At 40.1% G+C, this 21,649-nt stretch overlaps 1 protein-coding gene across 4 annotated transcripts in view; it reads right to left on the bottom strand.

The window, feature by feature from the left end:
- plxna1b (plexin A1b) overlaps positions 1 to 21,649 on the bottom strand; it is a 213,921-nt gene that overhangs the window by 93,056 nt on the left and 99,216 nt on the right. For all 4 annotated transcript variants that reach the window (XM_008409387.3, XM_008409389.3, XM_008409388.3 and 1 more), the window contains exons 5-8: positions 16,965 to 17,065; positions 13,293 to 13,416; positions 11,619 to 11,772; positions 9,936 to 10,035 (exon numbers count right to left, since the gene is read on the bottom strand). In XM_008409387.3, the coding sequence (XP_008407609.1) occupies positions 9,936 to 10,035; positions 11,619 to 11,772; positions 13,293 to 13,416; positions 16,965 to 17,065 (479 nt within the window). The remainder of the gene's footprint in view (positions 1 to 9,935; positions 10,036 to 11,618; positions 11,773 to 13,292; positions 13,417 to 16,964; positions 17,066 to 21,649) is intronic.

The following is a 21,649-nucleotide window of genomic DNA, read 5'->3' as shown; positions in this document are numbered from 1 at the left end:
TCGTCTCCCATAGTACCGTGATTCATATCTGTAGGTCATTCACAGTAATTGCACTGATGAGAGAAATATGGTGTGTGCAGAGCTCAGTAATTTTTAAATTAAATCTTTTTTTTTTTAAAGATTTAATTTAATTTTTTTTGTGATCAATTGTAATTTTCCCTAAATACAAAGTTATTATTTCAAAAATGCATCAGTAGTATTGTTCTTTAGGGGTTATATGATGTAACAATATTTTTTTACCTGCAGGAGTTGTCTTCAGTAGAAGGAGGAACAGGGTCTTAGCTTAAAATGCTCATTTTAAGAAAGACTTAGGTACATATACTAACCAGAGACCAAAGCAAAAATGGGTAAAATGCTTATTTTAAGAATGACTGATGTAAATGTACTAACCTGACAGGAAAAAGTTACTAAAAATTGCTAGAATGCTTATTTTAAATAAGACTGATGTAAACACAAAGTCAGAATTGATGAAAAAAGCAGTCTGAACGACCCCTTCCCCTACAAGATCCGTATGGCCGATGCAAAAACTGTTTGAAGCGTATGAGATGGCTTTTTGTCTTCCCTGATATTTATTTCTCAGGATATTTATTGATATTTATTTCAGTAAACTGCCTTGCTGCGCAAGGCAGTTCACTATCCTGAGAAATACATAACAAAAACTTTAATATTATTGCACCGCCTACGGCGGTGCACAATATGGTGGGTCAAATGCTAATGTTTGTGCTAATGTTAATGAACACTATCCTGAGCGAAAAAAAAGGTAAAAAAAGCTGAATATTATTGCACCGCCTTCGGCGGTGCACTAACGTGAGAGGAATATGCAGACTTTTATTTTGAAACTTTCAGTAAACTTCATTTTAACTACCACACCAAATCATAGTGTTACAGTAGTTTGTTTAAACCAGTCACATAAAGGCCAAAAGAGTAATGACCTGATGTGAAATATGTCAAGGCTTTAGTTAGGAGTTAGTTAGGCTGCAAAGAAATATACAGTCTTTTATTATAAAATTTTCAGTAAGCTTAATTTTAAATGGCCACACTAATCCAATGTGTAACAGTGGTTGGGTTAAACCAGTGATATAATGCCCAGAAAACTCTGCCCTGCTTGTAGATATAACACTCTGTTCACCCTCCATCTGTAGTAACTCAAAAACCTATATAAAACACTGAGGATGAAGCGTCAGTTGGTCATGTCCCATCACTTTGCTCTGAAGCACCTGGACAGAAAACCGTAAGCCCTAGAGAAATTTTGAAAACATTTTACCGGAGCAGACATGCGGTGCTATTTCCTGACCAACTTTCATACCAATAGCACAAGTTTTGCGGCCATGAGAGCGATTTCAAAATTATTTTTGGGTCAAAATTCCACTCTGTTTCTCACTCTAAAAAGCGGCAGTTGGTGTCAGTTACACTCTAACGTTTCGGCAGTTGGAAATTTCGCTCGTTTTTCGCTTTTTACGTCGCCGTCGTAACTCCGATCCCCTATAAAAGTAATAGCTCCAATGCCGGGATCGAGCCACACGTTTTGATACCACTTTTGTGGGTGGGCACGCAGCGGTACGAGCCGCATTAACGGTAACGGAAGAAAAATATGGAATAATAAAGAGACATTCTATTAGGTGTAGAACAATAGGTGCCTGCCATGCAATGCATGGAGGCAGTACTGACTTGCTTCGCAAGTCAGTACTGCTCTCCTTATGCATTGCTATGGCATGCCCCTAATAATAACTAGAAAATTCCTGCAGAAATTTTAAAGGGGCATGCCAAAGTGTGCCCGTCGGCTTTGAGCCAGTGTTTTTATACTAAAAATTAGCATTAATGCTAAAGAAAGCTGCAACGTAGTCAATAACCTGTGGAGAGGCAGAAGCATGTAGAATAATCTGTACTTGTACCATTCATTATGTTAAAATTGATGCATATGCTAAAATTAGCCAATATGCTAATGTTAGCTCAAATGCTGGCAGTAGGATGTGGAGCAACACGACCATGTTGTTTTAATTTTACTACTCTATTCAGTATACTAAACATTTCTAATTAATGAGAAAATTAGGTAAAAGCTAACTTTAGGTAAAAGTGCTAGTGCACTAGTCATAGACAGTGAAATGCTAACTTTTGTACAAATGCTAATGACCTGCCTTGCTGAGCATCACCGCTCTTTTCCTACGAATCCTCTTCCGCTCTCTGTCAGGTTTGTGATCTGTAGCATCGCAGGCGCTGCGTCTGTGCCGCTGGTTCCTTAAAGGAGCAGCGACGTTATTTTCTGTCCATAGACTTTTAATCAGCTATTTATTCTTATTTATGTCAGATTTTAACATGGGGGGACATATGTGTAATGGTTATAGTCTTGAATCAGTAGTATAATGCTGAAAACACAAGCAGTTGTAAATACCAGAAAACCCTACAGTGCAGTCCTGGGGAGCTGCAGTTCCAGACACTCTGTTCTTCTGTTGCTATGGTAATTAATCCCCTGCAGCTGTGAGAGCCAAAGAGCGGGAAAATCCTCTTCAGACACAGTTTCTATACTTGGGAGACACCAGGCGTCAGTCTGAAGGACCCTGACAAAAAGCATAAGCCCTAGCAAATTTTTGTAAACATTGTACATGAGCAGGCATGTGTATCTATGTTATGACCAACTTTCAGACCAATAGGGCGATATTTATGCCTGTGAGGGGGATTTAAAAAGGGTTTTGAGTCAGCCATAAACAGTCCTGTGTGTGTGTTTCATAGAGAAAGATTACTGATTCTGTGAGACACAAAATCTCAAATTTTTTAGTTTTTATTAATTTATGTAATCATTTTAACTCCAATCCCCAATAAAAGTAATAGCTCCCTTCTCGGGTACGAGCCGCACGTTTTGATACCACTTTTGTGGGTGGGCACACAGCGGTACGAGCCGCATTAACGGTGACGGAAGAATAAATATATAATAATAATAATAAAGAGGCGTTCTATTGGGTGTAGAACAATAGGTGCCTGCCATGCAATGCATGGAGGCAGTACTGACTTGCTTCGCAAGTCAGTACTGCTCTCCTTATGCATTGCTATGGCATGCCCCTAATAAAGAGGCGTTCTATTGGGTGTAGAACAATAGGTGCCTGCCATGCAATGCATGGAGGCAGTACTGACTTGCTTCGCAAGTCAGTACTGCTCTCCTTATGCATTGCTATGGCATGCCCCTAATAAAACCATTACTTGTTAGCAAATAAAACAGCCTCATGCCATTGCAAAGCTTACTAAAGAGCAATTTACTAAAGCACAGTTTTAGGGTTTCATCTCTGTGCCTTATTTAGCTAGGGATTTGTGTCAGCACATGGTTTCTTGGGTAACAATGAAATACTGCATTTAATAAAGCTAAGATAGTAAGCAGGTTGCTTTGTGTTTCACCATATCTGCCAAGTGTAGATTTGTGTGGATCTGTCTGGAGCGACAAAATGCACAGCCGCCCTCCTGACAAGCTCTGGAGTGTGTTTTAACCCTATGTAAAATGCCAGCTTTCCTCTTTTCCTTATCCGCATGAAAAATGAGGGCTTTAACTCTTGAGCTCCGAGATGGAGCCCACGTATGAATCCATCAAACCCTGACGTGGATTCATTTGGATCAATTAGGGCCGCTCGTTTGTTAGGTGCACACTTTAAGTGATCATTTCCAGCCCAGAACCCCCTCCTTTTGAACGAGATCAGAGGCTGGAGCTTAATTCAATCCCACTGCCGCTTTAATTGACCAATTTAGCATTGTGCTGACAGAAGCTGTCCATTTAGAATAAAAGATGTGCAGCTAAGGAAATAACAGGCCTCTTAATACCACACGAGAGCAAAGAGGAGATTTGTCAACGTTGCCAACAAATGGAGGGAAAGCGATTAGGCTACGCTGGGTTAGCATGCGGTGCTCAGATTTAAAGTCAGAGCCGGGATTTTAGTCCGGTGATCTGTCCTGGGAAGAACAGATTAGAATCTGCAGATGGCTGGTCGATACAGGACAAATCAGAACATTACTAGGGATGTACTGAGATCCTAAGGAAATCAAACCATACAGAATTTCTTGACAAAGTCAGATTTGTCCTGCAGCATCCCATCCGTGTAGTGGGACATTCCTCACTCAGAGAAAAAGAGATATTTGGCTGTCCTACAAATGGCTACTCAACTTCAATTACTCAAATGTAGTTTGAGTAATTGAAATAATTAAAGTAAGTGTAATCTGCACTTTAAGTGAGATTAACTGTATTCAGACCAAGTAACCGAAAGGAAGTTTGTGGTCAAACTTTTTTTTTCCCATATGCACTTAAACAATTTAACAATGTCAAAAAGCAACAACAGAAATGCTTTGTTTTACTGTCACGAAGCAGAGAAGTATGTCAAAGTACAACAAAGAAGCTTTGACACAATAAGGCTATTGGGCATAGGTATTTAAGACAAAGGCAGTTTTGCATTTACATCTAACAATGGCTGTGAGTAGAGACTTCAAGCATGTTTTATTTATTTACAATCTGGCTGAAGAGGGCATGAACACGTCCTGCAGCTGGGAGGACTGGACCGCCTGGGAGTGTTTTGGGAGAGGAGCACAGTGGATGCTGCTTGAGAGAACAATGTTTTCTGTCACATCAGTCACAGAGAGGCTCTATTAACACCAGGAAAAGTGACTAGACCCATCACTCATTGCTTTTTTTGAAAAATAGTTACTGTGGGGTCAGAAAACTGTCTAAATGCAGCATCAGGGTAAAATTGGCAACATTGGCATTATCTAGTCCAAGCCCAAACCCTGACTGAATTATATACTTGTACATATCATCTAAAACCCAAGTTGCAGTAAAATTGTGATCAGAATGAACTAGGTATAACAAAAAATGGAAATATATATATATTATATATATAATGGATATTATATTTTGGAGAATATAATTAAATATTCAGAAAGCAATTAAAAAAAAATTATCCCAAAGGAACATGCTTCACTTTTTTTTTATCTGTATTTTACCTTACCACTTAGTGCAATGTGCAATTACTCAAAGTTTTCAATTACACCTGAATTAATTACTGGATTTGTTGGAAGTTGTGTTTTTGAAAACTCACCGAGAAAGACAACAGCCTCACTAAAATGACAACACAGCTCTTGAGGAGCATGCGTTGTTAAACCCTATTACTGAGGCGAAACAAATGAACATCAGCTAAGTTAGCTGGGCTCATTGTAATGCTTGAAAGTGTCTGTTCAAACAGAAACGATCACAATTCTGAATGTCAAAGAGCTTGGTTCAGCGGCTCAACGTTCATCAAAATACACTTCAACATCACCTTAACGCAGCAGGAAACTTGAGTCAAACAGAGAACAGCACAATGTATAGTTAGCGGCCCACATCAGTCATCACATCTGTCGCATTACCCTAATAATAACCATTTTTATCCAAGCTTACATCTTTTATTCATGTCAAATCAAGCTTGTTAGTCTAGCAGTAACTTTGAAATAATGAGAAAAATATCAGCAGGTAACTGCCTGTGTTTCTTTCTACTTTTATAAGCATGAACTTTTGAATAAAAGAAGGTTCCATTATGCGTCCAATCCGAGGCCAGCGGCAGCAACCCCCCGCAGCTCACTCTTCGATTGCTGCGCTCCCCGTCACGAGCTGCTGTTGGATCTGAAAGTCTCTATTACAGGCCGGGTGCTCCCCCTCGTCAGAAAAAGCCCACCTAGCGCCATTGGAGGGTGTTTGATTCTCTTTATCAAGGGCAGGTTCTATTTTCCAGACCCCCCAGCAACGCCTTATTGCGCCTTCATGTCCTTTACCGTCGCCTGCAGCCAGTCAGAGGCTTTGAGCAGCTGGAGACATGCTCCCCCTGTATGACCACGCTCGCATTGTTAATTTAAGCCTTTCATATTCAGATGCTAATCGAGATACACTAGCAGTGTTTCTTCAAGGCCAAACACAATAGGCTGATTCCCTGCTCGAGTGTCTGCTTGGTCAGTTTGAAAGGCTAAATACAAGCCGTCCTCCAGTGAGGCATGTCTGACTCTTCTGCACTTGGGCAAGCTGCTTATTGGCTGCTCTCATTTCAAAGGCGAGGAGTTGAATTATTTAACTCCTCTAAGGAATTGTCAATCAATTTGATTCCTAGATCTCTTAAAAACTGACAAGAAAAAAAACAAAAAAACAACTAGGACTCAATATTCATGCAAAACAAATGGTATTACTGCATGTATGAGCTTGGAAGAAAATTAATAGTTCTTAAGTCTTTTTTTTAAGCTCATCTTTTCAAATATCTTTCTACTAAAAAGCTGATCTTTGAATTAAGTTGTTCTGGGGTCCACTACATCACACAGATTCAGAAATGATCTAATCTCTGTCCAAACTGACCACAGTGAGGGGAGGTGGTTCATATGACCTCATGCATTCGCTTAAGCTTCAAATCATTTCCAGACTCTCCATCTTTATTAACCACGAGGATGTGGAATGAAAAAAAATGAAAAAAAGAAGCATATGGAAATATTTAATTAAACAGTAATCATGGCCGTGGGTGATTTTCTATTTCAATCTCAGCAACCCTCAAACTTAAACTCTGGGGAATCTAATTAGATTAATACAACTATGCAAATTTATGGCATTTTTAAGGGAGCAGGGCCACGATGTAATTTACTGAGTAAATAACGAGGAGGGGCATGTGCTCAGGAGGACCCAGGGATTGGGCATCAGAAAAATATGCACTGTACTCAACATTAAAGATTGATGACACCCAGGGAATTGATGCTTTCCAGTCTTGAGGTATACCAAAACTTTAAAACGGTCAAAGTTTCAAGAACAGCAAAAATGTTTCTACCATCCTGACCATTTAAAGTCCAAGAGCAAGGTGCTCACAGAATCATGCAGCACTGGAAGACACAAAGGTGTCAAAAGTTATCAAAAAACAAATTAAAATATTTGGAAACATTTCACTTTCTACAATATGTGACAAAAATATTAAAACTTCTCATTTAGATCTCCAGAATTTTTGGAGATGTACCTGGATACAACTAGCCTGGTGCAAACCATCCACTTGTTTTAAACGATTTGATTCAGGCAGAAGGTCTGGACCTTTGGATATTGAGAAACTACTGCTGGCTGGAGGCCTGGACTATGTTAAAGTTTTAAATGATTGGATTTAACATTACCCAATCACCAAGGTTTGGTCATCATATACGTAATGCGTCCACTATGAAGTTTACAGTTGAATGCGCTGTAAACAACTATCCTCCACTGTGAAGAGAGAAGTGTTGAGCCAAACAAACAATATTTTTGCTAGCAATAAATTGTCTTATACGTTTCCTCCTCATAAAATCCAACCAAAAAGATCTAGCTCAGTGAAAGAAATTCCAGATGGACCACTGAAGGGAGATGAGAATCAAGTGGAATTGTGCAGGACAGCAATGGTCAGACAGATAAACAGCTGAAGTAGGTTAATTTGTTCTGCCATGATTCACCTCAGACCGATATGAACAGTGTGTGTTAAAAGCACCAAGTGATACTGTTGTTCATCCGTTTATTAGATGCAAGTTGATGCTGTGCATTGGTTTAAAATTTTTGTGCCAATAACCTAATGTCACTCAAGGTCATATTATGATTGAAAACTCCTACCGGCCCATCCCTGATAAAATCTTCTGCTCCATTTTCAGAATTCGTGTTTTAACACCTTTCAAGGAGGACTTCTCCTTCACAAAGTAAACGTCTTCAGTGTTTTGAGAATAATTGCTTTAAGTGTAACCTTAGCTCTGTCAGGAATAACAGCGCATTCTAGAAAACAAAGCACCGCATGTGGCCACGCAGCCATTATGGCAATAACATTACCAGTCTGATCTCATCAGACTCCACACTTCGAAGGCCTGCCAGCCTCTGTATGCACGCAGGACAGAGTGCCAGCTCCAAATGGGCTTCTTATCGCTGCATCTCGCTTCACCATCAGAGTTACTGGAGAAGACGCGACGTGGCCTGTCTGTAACTTCATTAAACACGTCCATTACATCACTCAAAGGTTGCATTAGATCAGCACAGAGAGCGGATAATATCAGAGTTCATTGGGGGAATAACTTCTAATGGGCAACTCTCTTTGCTGCATTGGTTCCTCTACGCTTCTTTATTGTTAGTGAGAATTTAAGGCAATTGGGGAAAACATCCAGTGCAACTTTATTGCTTTTATATGATTTCTCTCCTAACAATTGGGAATATACAACCATAGGGTTTCCATCAGATATGCAAGGTACTCTAGATGACTTGAAGTATTCAAGAGGTAGAGCAAACACACTGAGGTCCTCGTGGGAGATCATTTAAAGATGATCTGACACCATAAACCACCACACCCTTAACCAGCTGAGCTAATCATCTTTCTGAGGCAAAGGATTTGTCTGCAAGAGTGGGGAAGTGGGGTGACTGGGTTAAAGGTCACAATAACAGATTAGGTGTCTAAGACATCCACAGCACCAGTTAGCGCTAAGTGACACAGTGGGGAAAGGTGTGGTTGCGAATGCATGTGTCTACGCCGCTGTGTCTTTGTGGACAATCCTCGAAGGAGGCTCATCCAGTATCCAGCCGAGGGGGGAGCTAGAGCGGAGTCCTGCCTCCACCCGAGGGGCCTCTGAGCCATCTGCTGCCCCAGGGCTAATACCCCACCAGACGTTTCTGCCTGCCCTGGATCAGCCACGGATTGACGGGAGGGACAGTATTGTGTGGGGTGGGGTCGAGGAACTGGAGGATTCATTTACCATGGTGGGGACTGGCGCAGGGGTGTGGCTGTACGGGTGGCGGATTTAAAAAGGCGCAGAATTAAGGACATGTTAAGCTGGTAAAGTTTATTAAAAGGGCACAAGGTTTTATTTGAAAATACTGAGCGTTGCAGCAATTTTTGCTTTCAATGTGAATAAGTGCAATACAGCAAATTTATAAAGTCAAAAAGCCCAGTCTATTTTTTAACATTAAGATCAGTGTGTTACTGAGAGGAATTGCAATAGACCACAATGTAATAAATAAATAATTGAAGAATCATTAGGCTGTTGTCGGTCATGATAAAAAGCATTTAATTTCCATCTTGAAACTAAAATGATTTACATGTACAGCACATTTGATTTTTCACTTCAACTGTAACACAAGCTCCAGTGGGGGTCGAAAAAGGTGTGCGTGTGCATGTGTGAGTGTATATGTCTCATCATGTGTGACATGAGACGACTCAAGAGGCAGACTAGAGGAAGAAGAACAGGAGGAAAAGAAGCCACGGCAATCACTTGTTTTCTTTTTCATGCTACAACCACTAATAATAATGTAATTTAACTTTTTACAGAGGAAAGGAAAGAAAAATGGATACAGTGAAAGAAGAAAGTAAAGACACAATGAAGGAAGCAAGGATGCAAGCCAGAAAGGAGCAAAGCAGCCAAGGACAAACGGAAGGACAAGAAGGAAATGATGGAGAGAAGAAGGTGAAAAAGAAAGGAGGAAAGGTTACTAAAACCAAGTAGTGGTTTGTATGCTGCATAAGAAGAAGAAAAGAGAACAAGAAAAGAGGAAAGAAGGGCAAGACAGGGAGTACAAGTACACAAAGGCAAAAGGACAAACTTTCAGAATAAAGAAAGAAAAACTTTCCCACACTTCGTAGGAGTTCAGTGCAACCAATTTCCTTCCTAGGTGGCCTATTTAGTAAATTAGGTCCTGTGTGAAACCATTTCAAAAGGCCTCAGACATTTATTGCCGTCTGCTGTGAATCGTGTAGGGAATACAGAAAATATGTGATAAGGATTTTCTGGAAAAATTAAATCAGGATCCCCATTAAGCTCATCAGCAGACTGCTGAAGGAAGCATGAAGGTCTCTAAAACGATGTTTTCTCTGGTTCAGAAGTGGCTTGACACTAAAGCTTTTTCAAGGCAATTATGATGCATGTATACGAGCATCATTGATATTTGATAAGATGATTTAAACATTATCACTTACGATTGGTGGACGCTGCAGTTGTAGAAGACAAAGTCGACGCTGGCAAACTTTTTGCCCGTCTCTTTGGACTTGAGGAAGAGCTTCACCACCCGCTTGTCACCTGCATGGCATCCAAATGCAAATATATTAGAAACTATATACACTGTGTTCTCTCTCTCTCTCTCTCTTTCTCTCTCTCTCTCTCTCTCTCAAGATTTTGTCTGTAATTTAACATTTCTTGACAAACAGTTACACAATCATATAAGAACAACAAAAAAAAAAGGTTGGGGCATCTTTTTATATAACTTCAGCACCGATCCAGTACAACACTTTTTAATTTCAGATTGTTTGACCTGAAGAGATTACACACACGCACACACACACTGTAGCATAGCAACACACTTCACTGCAGTAGGGTAACTTTAAAAATAGCTCCAATCTGCATTCGGATGCCAGTAATGATGAGTGCTCCTAACAGGACATAATGGGCTGAACAACTTCTGAGTTGTCTCTTTCAAGAATCCCGAAGCACACAGTCTGACATGTTATTTTAGTGCTTTGAATATGAAAACGATGCAAGATTAAACTTCTGTTAGTGTGACAAAATTGGACATGAAACCAGTGCATAATTCCCATGAATAAAAAAACAAAAAACAAAGATGAGGATATTTTTATCTGTGATGGCAAACCACACTGAAGGTGCTGCTTTGAAAAGAAGTTACCAAGAAAAAGCATTCACTTAGACACAAAGAAGGCCAAATTGAGACTGACGTAAGGAATTCAAAAGCATTTCTATTTTTAGTACATGAATGCAGAATCGTTTGTTCTTCAGTGAGGGAAAAGGACAGCATATTTGTGGTAACAAGAACTTCTAATAAAGAGTAGTCTGTAACAGCTGTTCAGGTTAATTTAACACTCTCCATTAAGCAAATAACACAAATTCATGAGAAGACGCATCAGCAGAGATGCATTCAGAAACTGGGTGGTGGCCTCCATCAGTGACCAGCAAGTCAGAATTTGGACTAATCTGGTGTTTTCACAGTGAACACACACCACCCAAGTACTTCAACGACCTTCAGTGTAGAAGCCGTCAAAATTAGCTATTTTCAGTCAGAAGGAGATAACGGAACTAAGAAGCTATTTAGATGCAACTTGAATTTTCTTTGACATCTAGAGATATCTCTGTGAGAGAGACCAGCAAAAGAGGTTCCCTTTGCTGGATTTGGGAAAGTTGGCAGTTTTTTGGAAATCTCAGAGTTAAGCTAAAGATCTACGATCTGTGGAGAATAAATGCAGGTGCTGCTGTTTTAGTAACGTTAGTGGAAATAACTAAAGTTTAATGCAACATGGAGATGTCGTCTTTGGTACTAATATAACAATTTAGTGACCTTTCACTGCAAGAATGCTAAAAAAAATATTCAGAATCTAGTTCTTATAGCTTCTTATTGTGTAGTTCTAAAATAAAAAAATAAAAAAAATCTAATTATTGCATCTTGACAGTTCAGCCTTAATGAACATCATATCATGGTAGTAAAAGGCCTAATAAAAGAATGGCATAAAAGACATAAATATGATCCATAAATCAACATGCAGAAATTTCATCGAGACATAGCTGCTTCTCCACCTAACCCTGACCACACCCTGGCTACTCCAGTGACCTCACCACCCAATGACTTCACACTCATCGACTTTTCAAGTCCTAACCTTTGTTCCTGGTGATGGGGGCGATGTCCCTTGCAGAAGGAGACAAGCAAAAGATATGTCCTCCCTGAATACGTCCCTCCGTCTCCACATAGTCCTCGAAGGAGCAGTTAACCCCCGCTGACAGATCGGGCACATTACGGGCCTGGAGGACCAGCTATGGAGAGAGCACGAGCGAGACGATCAGCGCAAGATCAATGGAAGGACATGGCGTAACATGGATTGTTATAAGATATGACATGGGGGTTAATGGGAGTTGTGGAGAAGGGGAGTGAGGCTTGGGTGTGGGGTATGCATGACAGGAACAGGAATAAAAGAGCGAGAGCTTGTGTGAATGGGTGTGCGCGTCTGTAGCAGATACTGGGAGGTTAATGTGCACCGTGCAGACGGAAAGTGATGGAAAGTAATCACTCAAACCTACATGGTCACATTAAGGAGACTTTGACAGAATGGGGGCTGTTAAAGACACGCAGGCGTTTGTAGTATTTTAATCAATGGAGACAGTGAAAAGTCAGGAACTCGTCCAGCTGGCCATCAACTCGGTCCTTGTTGGATGTTTTGGTCCACAGGAGTGGCAGGTTCTTTTCACGTGAATTAAATATTCTAGTAGCTAAGAATATCTGAGACAAACTTAAAGTGATTTTATTTTAAAGAATTGTTGGTGCCTTTGAAAAGACTTAGTTAACAGATGTTAATGTCCATGCTTGAATTTGTCACTCCCTTTATTTTATAATACACTAATGTGTTTGGTGGCTTCCTTTTACTCCAAATCCAAATCTTTTCAAGAATATAAACTATGCACTAAATGTCCATTTAGAACTGTTACTAAAGTCTAAACAGTTAAAAATTTTCTGATAATTTACAAAATTTAGAATGATATGCAAAGCAGGTACATTTCTGAATGAATATTACAGAAATCCTCTTTATTTTGTGATGAAAATACATTTTGGAAATGAAATAATTTCCTTTCTTTAAAGTCATTTAATCAAGAATTCACTGTGAAAAGAGACAGAGTGAAGATCATTATGGAGCTACAGCTAACATAAAGAAATTGTTAGGAGTTACTAAAAGCTCACAATCCATAAATGACCCTGCAATAAAAATTAAATGTACTCTGTAACAACAAGAAATGCAGTGTCAGAGATATGTCTTCCATAAGGGCTCAATTTAACCCTGTTTGAACTGAGATGCAGATTGCTTATGAAACTCAAACATTAGACTTTTAGTCTGGCTGACATCTCAAGTCTTCAGAGTAGGAGCCCAACTCGTGTTTTGTATCTTTGTTTATACTACAAAGTTCAAATCAAGACTCAGATTGAGTTCTCAACTCTGGCTGCTGGTTATTTTTCTTGTCTTTTAGCTTTCAGCTAAAATAAGGGAACTGCCTGGTGCATCACTTTTCTATCTTCAATGTCAGTGCTGATCTTAACATCTACCTTGATTTAAAAAAAAGAAATAGAATGCATCATTTACAAAACATAAGGGAAATTACGGAATTAAAAGATCCTGCAATGAGAACAAACATCTTTGTTAATCTGAACCTGGAGTAGGAAGAAAATGCTCTTCTTCAAAGCAAACATCTGCATGAGTCCAATGCTTCTTGTGCTATCTTTACTTTGGCCTAATGATTAAAGCATAGGCACAGCTGGGATATGAGCCAATGGAAAGCATACATACCTGAACTTCAGACATGGTGACAGATATATTTCTTGGCTGAACCGTAAGCTCCACGCACTGCCTCTGGTCCGAGGCGAACCTCTGAGGTTCTGAAGCTCGTTCACAGCGATCCTTACGAGAACATCTAGGAGGAGAGGATGAAAAGGAAAATGAAAAGGGGAAAGGAAAATATATGGAGGATGATGAAGACAAATGAGGAGGGAAGAAGAAGGAAGAGAGACAGGTTACAACAAAATGTTAATATTCATATCAATATGATAAACATGCAGCTATAAGTGTCAAAGAAAGGAGAATATTAAAATATAAAGAGGGCAAAAGCTTCCTTTATTTTAAGATATTATATCATGATTTTATTTCTTGTGTAATCTGTGCAAAAATTCCTATGGTGCAAAGACAGCTACTCCTCCCACCCCCGCTTAGAATCTCTTCACGTTGCAGGTCCATCTTAATCAAACTTCTCTGGAGACATACAAGCAATCTCCATCATTTCTTTGGACCGATAAAATGCAATTCCAGCCTGCCCCACATCACCAGTGCTCCAACCTCCACCCGCCTTATTACAAACCGACTGATCGTGCTAAAAATCAGCATATGCCTCTGGTTTTTTTGTGGTCGTCCCACTATTAGCTATTCATAATGCATTTACTTCACCTATGCACTAACAACAACTGGTCCCTGTGGTGAGAAGAAAGTGCTGATGTGGCACTCCGCAAGGCCTTAACAACATGACAGAGGCAGAAAAAAATGCTAACTGCCTGCTCTGTACAGCAGCTCCCCACGTTCCCTCATTTGGTTAGCTTTCACTCTCGCTCGGAGGGAAAACGCTGTCGCCAACCACTCTCCAGGGAATTACTGACATATACACACACACACACACACACACACGCACACACACACACACACACACACACACACACACACACACAGAGTGGGGTGACAGCAGAGCAGTACAAAGGTATGGACAGGTTTTCTCATTATGAACCTCTTTTCTTTTTACTGCTCATGTGATGGGGACTGGTGTAACGCCGTAAATGAAGTCTGCTCTTTTGTCTGGAGACACCTGCATCTGTGAGCCAACGTCTTAATTTCCCTTCAATTCCACTGCTGATTGAGAACACTGTGACTTTTAATAACATGTGCTCTGAAAGCACCAGAGGGCTAAAACAAAAGCTTATAAATAATTTACCTATTAATATGTTGCCATATTAAGAGCCTCGCACAGATTTTCCAATATTAAGGTGGGAAATAAATACGCTGACTAAAGGACACAAGGTTAACGTGAGCCCAAAGTAGAAGGTTATAGCTATTGAACTGGGACTCAAGTGGTGTGTGTGTGTGTGTGCCTTGAGGAAAGAAAAAGGTGGTGATATGTGCTGTAAGTTTAATTAATGACATGAGAGATGATTTTATGGCAAGCATTTGAGGTTCTCCAAATAGGGTTTAACATTCTGGCAGATTTTAACAATATGTAACCAGTCCACCTCCCCTGGGTACACACACAGCACAGATGGGAAATTAATACACCATATTTTTCTAAAGTAGTCACACCCATTTTGACATTTGGTCCATATGTATTCTCTCTCTACGGAGCAGGGAGAGCATAAATCATAGAAGAAGGGGCCTATGGCCACTCTGGAGGAGCTGCAGCGACTGTCAACAGGCAAACATGCTAAAAGGTGTCAAACTTTTTGGATTACATACCATAAGCTTTGCCAGGAGGAAAACTAACACAAACCGTAACACGTCTAAGAATGTTGACAGGTAGTCGATGAGAAGATGGATGAAGCTACTACAGAGAAGTTCTGGACGTTTGACGCCGCAGAGCGTAGGACAGCTACCCTCAGCACACAGCTAGGGTTACAATATAATGGTTTATATTGGTCCAGTCAAAGTCGACAAATTATACTTAGATCTGATCTCACCGATCGCAAGCTGTTTTTTCAAGGAAGAACGGACAACCGTTTCAGTCTGTAGATGTCCAAAGCTAGTAAAGACATTCCCAAAAGAACTGCAGCTGTAACTACACTGAAAGATGACTTTTCCATTACCACAGGAAGGCAAAAAGAAAAGCTTGCAAACCATTCAGTTTTGCAACAAGAATGTCATTATTTCATTATGTAAATGGAAAAAATGTGTACATGTGAACATTTTTACTAAACCCTATACATTCCTATTCATATTAATGCGTTAGGGTTTATTTAGCAAATCTGCTGATTCATCCAAATGCTACAGTTCCTATCTTGCACAGAAACTTTAAAGCAACCAGGACCAAGCTCAAAATCCCACAACTGCACTTAAGGTGAAGCACTGCAGGTGTGCTAAACTGTGTTCACACCAACGAAAATAAACTCGGCAAAAAAAAAACAATGGTGTCAAAGAGGAGGCCAAGCTGTGATTTTATTTGTGTTTCAACAACAAGTTTATTCAGCTGACAGATTTACAAGGTTTTATACTCTTTGAGGCACCTCAGTAAAGCTTTAACTTGGTGTTCAAAGTACAAGCTGCCACTTGTGTTCACTTTCACAGGATATTAGGAAAAAACTGTTTTAAATAGTAACAATTCAAGAAAAAAAAAGTTACACCATTGCCTTTTCAAAATCCCCACTCATCTGAACTCAGATTTTTCTAATTCATGTAGCAGAACTTTTATTATCTGCAGAGATCTGTCAAGGATTCTCACAGGAGGTCACATTAACCTTTTTGAAGTCAGGGTAAAGTCTTCAAGTCGTTTGTCATATTGACAGGTCGCAGCACATGGATCTTGAACTCCAGCGTTATTTATTTCACAGGCATAATGTGACAAGCAGCTGCAGACCACCTGTTGGAGACCACTGTCAAGATGGGGGGTGGGGGGCTTAACTAGCTATTGATTAGACTCAACGCAGACGAAGGCAAACAGTGTTTGAACCAGAAGCTGGAAAACTGAGTTTAACCAGTCAAAAACATAAAACCTGTACAAAACTTGAGGAAAAAAATCCCTGTGTGTTAAGACATTTTCTACATTAACGCAGGATTATCACAACATAAAAATATTCCTTCTGGCTGAAATATAACTTTCTCAGCATAATCAGCAGGTGAAATAAATGAATGACATTTATACTTTTCCTTATATATCTGATTATCCTAATTATGAGAAAAGGTTTAGTTCGAAAAAAGGTTTAGTAGTAAAATAGCACTTAACATTAAACACAATAGTCTGTCCGACAGACAAAGTATTAATAAACATGTAGACTATGCATGAGCAAGCAGTAGTCACCAAATGTAAGTTTATATCTACTAAGAGACTGAATAAAGTCAAGTGCAACAATGAACATTTATTTACAGAGCTGATGCTTCGACAAACACACACTGTAAATTGCAAAAATAAATAAAAAGTCAATTATAGTGATAATAACTATGACAAAAATGATCAATCACTGTAAGACTGAAATATGCCAAGTAGAATAAGGTTGAAAAGGAGAGACTAGTTATTTAGAACTAACTAAATTTATTCAAAGATAAATCATTCCTTCTGCGTGTGATGAAATTAATTACCATTTAAGGTTGTAGAGGGACATAAAAAGGAGTTCCTCTGATTCTTACTTTTTGTTGATGCAAGTTACAGGAAACATGGTGCCATTCTAAAATATAACATCGCAGAAATATGTGGAAGTGTGTGTGTGAAGAACTTACACGTTGTGGAGAACACACCAGCCACAGTGAGGGTCTCTGGAGCCCAAGCACTCCCCACAAGTAGTGTACTGCTCGCAGCTCTCCACTGGAACTCTCACCACCTGCAGAGAAACAAAAACCAGAGACAGAGATCTTAAGAAAAAGGATCAGTGTCACCATAATCAAAGGAAAAATATACAGCAAAGTCAAGCTGCACGCATTCAGTTTCAAATATCTGCTCTGCCAATAGTTAGTGTGCGTTTGTGCCAAGGCGTGAGAAGTCGGTGCGTGTGTGTTCTGGCCAGCGACTCCGGGTTCAGCCGTGTGTGACAGCCTTCAGTCAAGCATGCAATGGCAGAAGACTTGCAAAGCATGCTGGGACACCTGACAGGTGGCTGTGGCGACAGCGCCTGATTGACGGCTGACCTCAGAACAGCACCAGGAGGCGGAGGAGAAGGACATTTCAGAGAGTAGACTCTCAGGTCTGCAAAGCCTGCTCAGCAGGGCCTTGTTGCATCAATGTGACACGACTCCGTGTGTGTGTGTGTGTGCGTGCGTGTGTGTGTGTGTGTGCGTGTGTGTGTGTGAGCATGTGTGTGAGCATGTGTGTAATCACCCCGACACATCACCACCACCCCGGTTGCACCAACCTGGTGATAGGCTACAGATGTTACCTACGAAGCAAGATCAAGTGAGCGAGTTTAGCCCCTCCACTTCAGTTAAAGCTGATGACAGATGGTTCACAACATCGCCCCACCGGGCCTTACAGTGTGCTTGTGTGTTTCAAGATATTCACAGGAGATCGAGTGTGTTTCAACGTGTGACGGACAGATTGCTAGCATATGTTCGCAGAGCCGGTGTGCAAAAAAAAAAGTGGGCATGTGTTTTTGGAACGCACACAAGTGTTGCAAGTGTCAACGCTGCATTTAACTTTTCTTCACTGACGAACCCAAATTCTGAGATCCCGCTCGACTCGCGTTTCATCATGCGAAGGAAACCAGATATTGAGGTGTTGCATAAAAAAGTAGAAAGCTATTTTTCCTTTGTTTTGCCTTTGGTCTGGGGTTGATACAGATATTTTATAGGTTAATCTCTGGGACATAAAGCACGTCTCCTTGTTAATGGCTGGAGATTTAAATGGCGTTTATGGTTGCATGTAATTATTGGAATACGTCAGAACCGGAGTCAGTTCTGTTCCTAATATTCTGGGGGGTTTTTTCTTTTTAATTGCCCTTTGTTCAGACACAAGGAAGCAGTGTTTTTGTTTGGGTGCTGTTTAAAGGCATAGTAATGTTACTGTATGAAACTTATGAATTTGGAAAAACAATTATGTAAATATTAGGTGCCAATTGTTCGTTCATACATATAAACTTACAGTAACAGACCACAGCTGATTAGTGATTAGCAGAATTAAACACCACTTTGTAAAACCTTTCCACACATGTAGGCATAATGATCAGTGTTACTAACATAAGGGTTTATGTTTTCAGGTTTTCCCACGAAGCAGTGATGAGGAAAAGAGACAATGATAGATGTATGGAAGAGAAACGGGTTTGTCATTAGCTGCAGGACAGAACCAAGGTGGACGAAGGAATGCAGTTTCAAGCTCTTTAACTGGCCCAGGGAATTTTCCATAAACATGACGAGACTCGCTTGTTGGTTTGGATTGTAACTTGAAGGACTAAGCACCAAGTAAATTTATAAAGACGTTTATCAGTCAGCAGCAGGTAAATCTGAGATACTTTGGTTTGATCAGGCGTCGCCATGTATCATAAAGGCCCCAACAGGAGCCACATTCAATGGAAATAAGATACAACTATAACTCTTTGTAAAAGATGCACAATTAAATACATTTTTTTGAGATATGAAAATTTTTTAAGAATGTTTATCTTGGTGATTCCACAAGAAATCTACAGGCGTGCCATGGTGAGGGCATGGGTTTAAATACATGTTTGTTTACAGGTAGAAAATTAAAGTGAAACGGGACAAAGTGGCAACATGTGGGTACAATAAAAAAGATTAACCAATCAGGCTTTTATTGGGCCAATGCAAATTTAGAATTTTCTTGAAAGTTTTGTTTCTATAAAAAAAAACAACAAAAAAAAACAAGACAAACTGTATTGGTTTTGAATCCAACACTATACGAAGGAATAGCAATAATATAATTTATGCAATAAAGGGCTCGTAACCTCAGTAGACTTAAAGGAAGTGAATCAAAATACATGCTGTTGCTTAATGCATTTCTAGAGTTCTTTATTTTTACATGTTAAATTCAACATGAAAACGCTAGAATATTTCTGTATTTGCCCAACAAAGAGGAAATCAGCCAATTCCTCAATTCTAGGAAAACAAATGGCACATTTCTGGAGAGAAACAAGGATATGAATCGTCTAAGAGGCAAACAGACATAGAGTGGCCTTTGGTAAAAATATCTAGTATGTGGTTACATTTTTTTCACATTATAGCTCCTTTATTAAATGAAAACAAACCATACAAAGTAAAAATGATTCTGTAACCAAGAGCAAGTATTACACAAACGTGGGTCTAAAGAAACTATCCGAGTGAAAATCTGTGAAATCAAAAGACATTTGTACCAGAAGGACAATTTGAATTTCCACCTCTGCACATCACAAAGAAAACAAGCCATTGCTTCCACATTTCTTTATCAGGTCGTTTTCCCGCCATCATCATCCCTCTCTGACCATCCCATTCATTTAATATATAGCCAGAAACAAGCAGCCACTCCCTCAGTTTCAAGTCAATAAAGTAGAACCCACTACAGTAGCTTTCTGGCTGGCTTTGAGCCCAGAGAGAAAGACAGATGAAATGATGCAAATGAGCATTGAAGGGAGCTGGAAGGGAAGAGAGAAGGAGGAGGTCATCTCCTGGAAGTGCAGGCGCGATGGATGAGTGGAGGAAAAGTGTAATTGAAGACACACACAGGGTGAATTGGCAAGGACATTTTACTGAGTAGATGGAATACGGTGGCCGACGTCCGGCTATGCGTTACTGTCAAGCTGAACCGGAGCGAGGTTCTCATCTTAAAGGGGTGATAAAAGGGAGACAGAATTAAGTGCATGGGTGTCTTTGATTACATAGGGAGGACAGAGGTGGAAAAGGAGCTTGCACAAGCGAACAGATGATGGATAGAAGGCTGAGAGCGAGAGGACATCCCACGGGACCCCGTTCATTGACGTTATGATTTCACCAAAAAGGAAAAAAAAAAAAGGAAAGAAAACAGAGAGACGGGGTGAAAATGTATGTTCCCAATATCACCATGGAATCATCCCATTCCCACTTCCTTCCCCATAAATCATTTGGTCTGTTATTAAGGACAATGGTTTACATAAATCATGCTAACGGGATGAGTCCTTGGTAGGCTGCCATAATCTTATCACTGGCCTGTGTTGTAATAGCGATTGTCTGTCATTCACAATTGTTCCTGAGCTCATAATGGTGAAGACTTGGTGTGCTATTTAGTGGTGGTGCCACAAAGTTGTTAATGTGGTGGGCAAACCCATCACTGTTGCTTTTCCCAGCGGGGATATAAAATACTGGGAGCTGGGGAAGCACAAACTGCAAGAGGACACACAAAATTTGTACGCATGTGAATGTGTGTGCGTGTGTAGGTGTGTGTTTGTGCGTGTGTGTGTAGGGAATGTCGTCTAACCACAGACGCACACAAATTTTCACTTTCCCCCCACTTCTCGTGTCTCCCGATGGCTCTTTTAATGAAAGCCAATTCCAGACAGCGCGCCACATTACTCCTTTAAATGACCTTATAAACCAGACCCACCATCTCCCTTCTCTAGCAGTGACTTTATTTACAACAGCAGCCGCTGCTGGAACTCCGTTCTCCTTTCCCGCCCCTCCTCCTAACCATGTCGCTAAACCACGACATCTTTGCGCAATAAACTTTCCACCTTTCCTCTCCGATCTGTTTTTACAGAGCGCCATCACCTGCCTTTAAACATCCAGCTAAAAGGCTTTGCAATGGTCACCCCCCCTCCCAAGACCCAGAGGAACTGTAAAGCTTTCAACGCAGCTTTTCATTGGTTGTAAAATCTAAAGACATAAAAGGATCAGCCTTGTTGGAGGGTCTTTTTCTCCCCCCTCTTATTCAAACACTGAGGGAGTCCATAGTACAGTAGAAAAGGAGAAGGCGGTTGTCTGTGGATCTGCTTTATCATAAGTGAACACCTTTCGTTTCTAAACATTAAGCATTTTGCTTTCTTTCTTTAAACTGAGCCTTACGGCAGTAACGCTGCAGCTCCTTTTAATGGTACGACGACAAAAATGAGACATCAATTAGTTCCAGTTAGCAAAAAAATTAATTATCATGCAGTGGACAGCAGTGAAGCAGGAACGTCCACTGGTGATAATCAGTGCTGGGTTATCTCTGAAGTCAGAACCTGAATCTGGAAATGACATTGAACCCAAATAAACTATTTTACAATAACATTACAAAACCTGAATTATTTGCTAGTTAGACCTGTGGCAATATTTTTATTACTCTTATAAATAAAACACAGAATCTACAAAAAGTTGGCAAGCAATTATATTAAAGATTTAATTTCACATACAGATTTTTTCATTTATTTTTCTAAACAAAATGACATGCTTTTAGTTACAGACACCCAGTTTTACAAGGTCCTGGTAGGAGAAGTGGAAGCTTCATATTTCCAGTTAGATCCTTCTCTCAGTAT

The sequence above is a fragment of the Poecilia reticulata genome, chromosome 5 (assembly GCF_904066995.2).
Source record: "Poecilia reticulata chromosome 5, P_reticulata-male-v2, whole genome shotgun sequence".
NCBI classification, from domain to species: Eukaryota; Metazoa; Chordata; class Actinopteri; order Cyprinodontiformes; family Poeciliidae; genus Poecilia; species Poecilia reticulata.
Note: the sequence above shows the minus strand (reverse complement) of the source record. Positions and strands in the feature narration are given on the sequence as shown.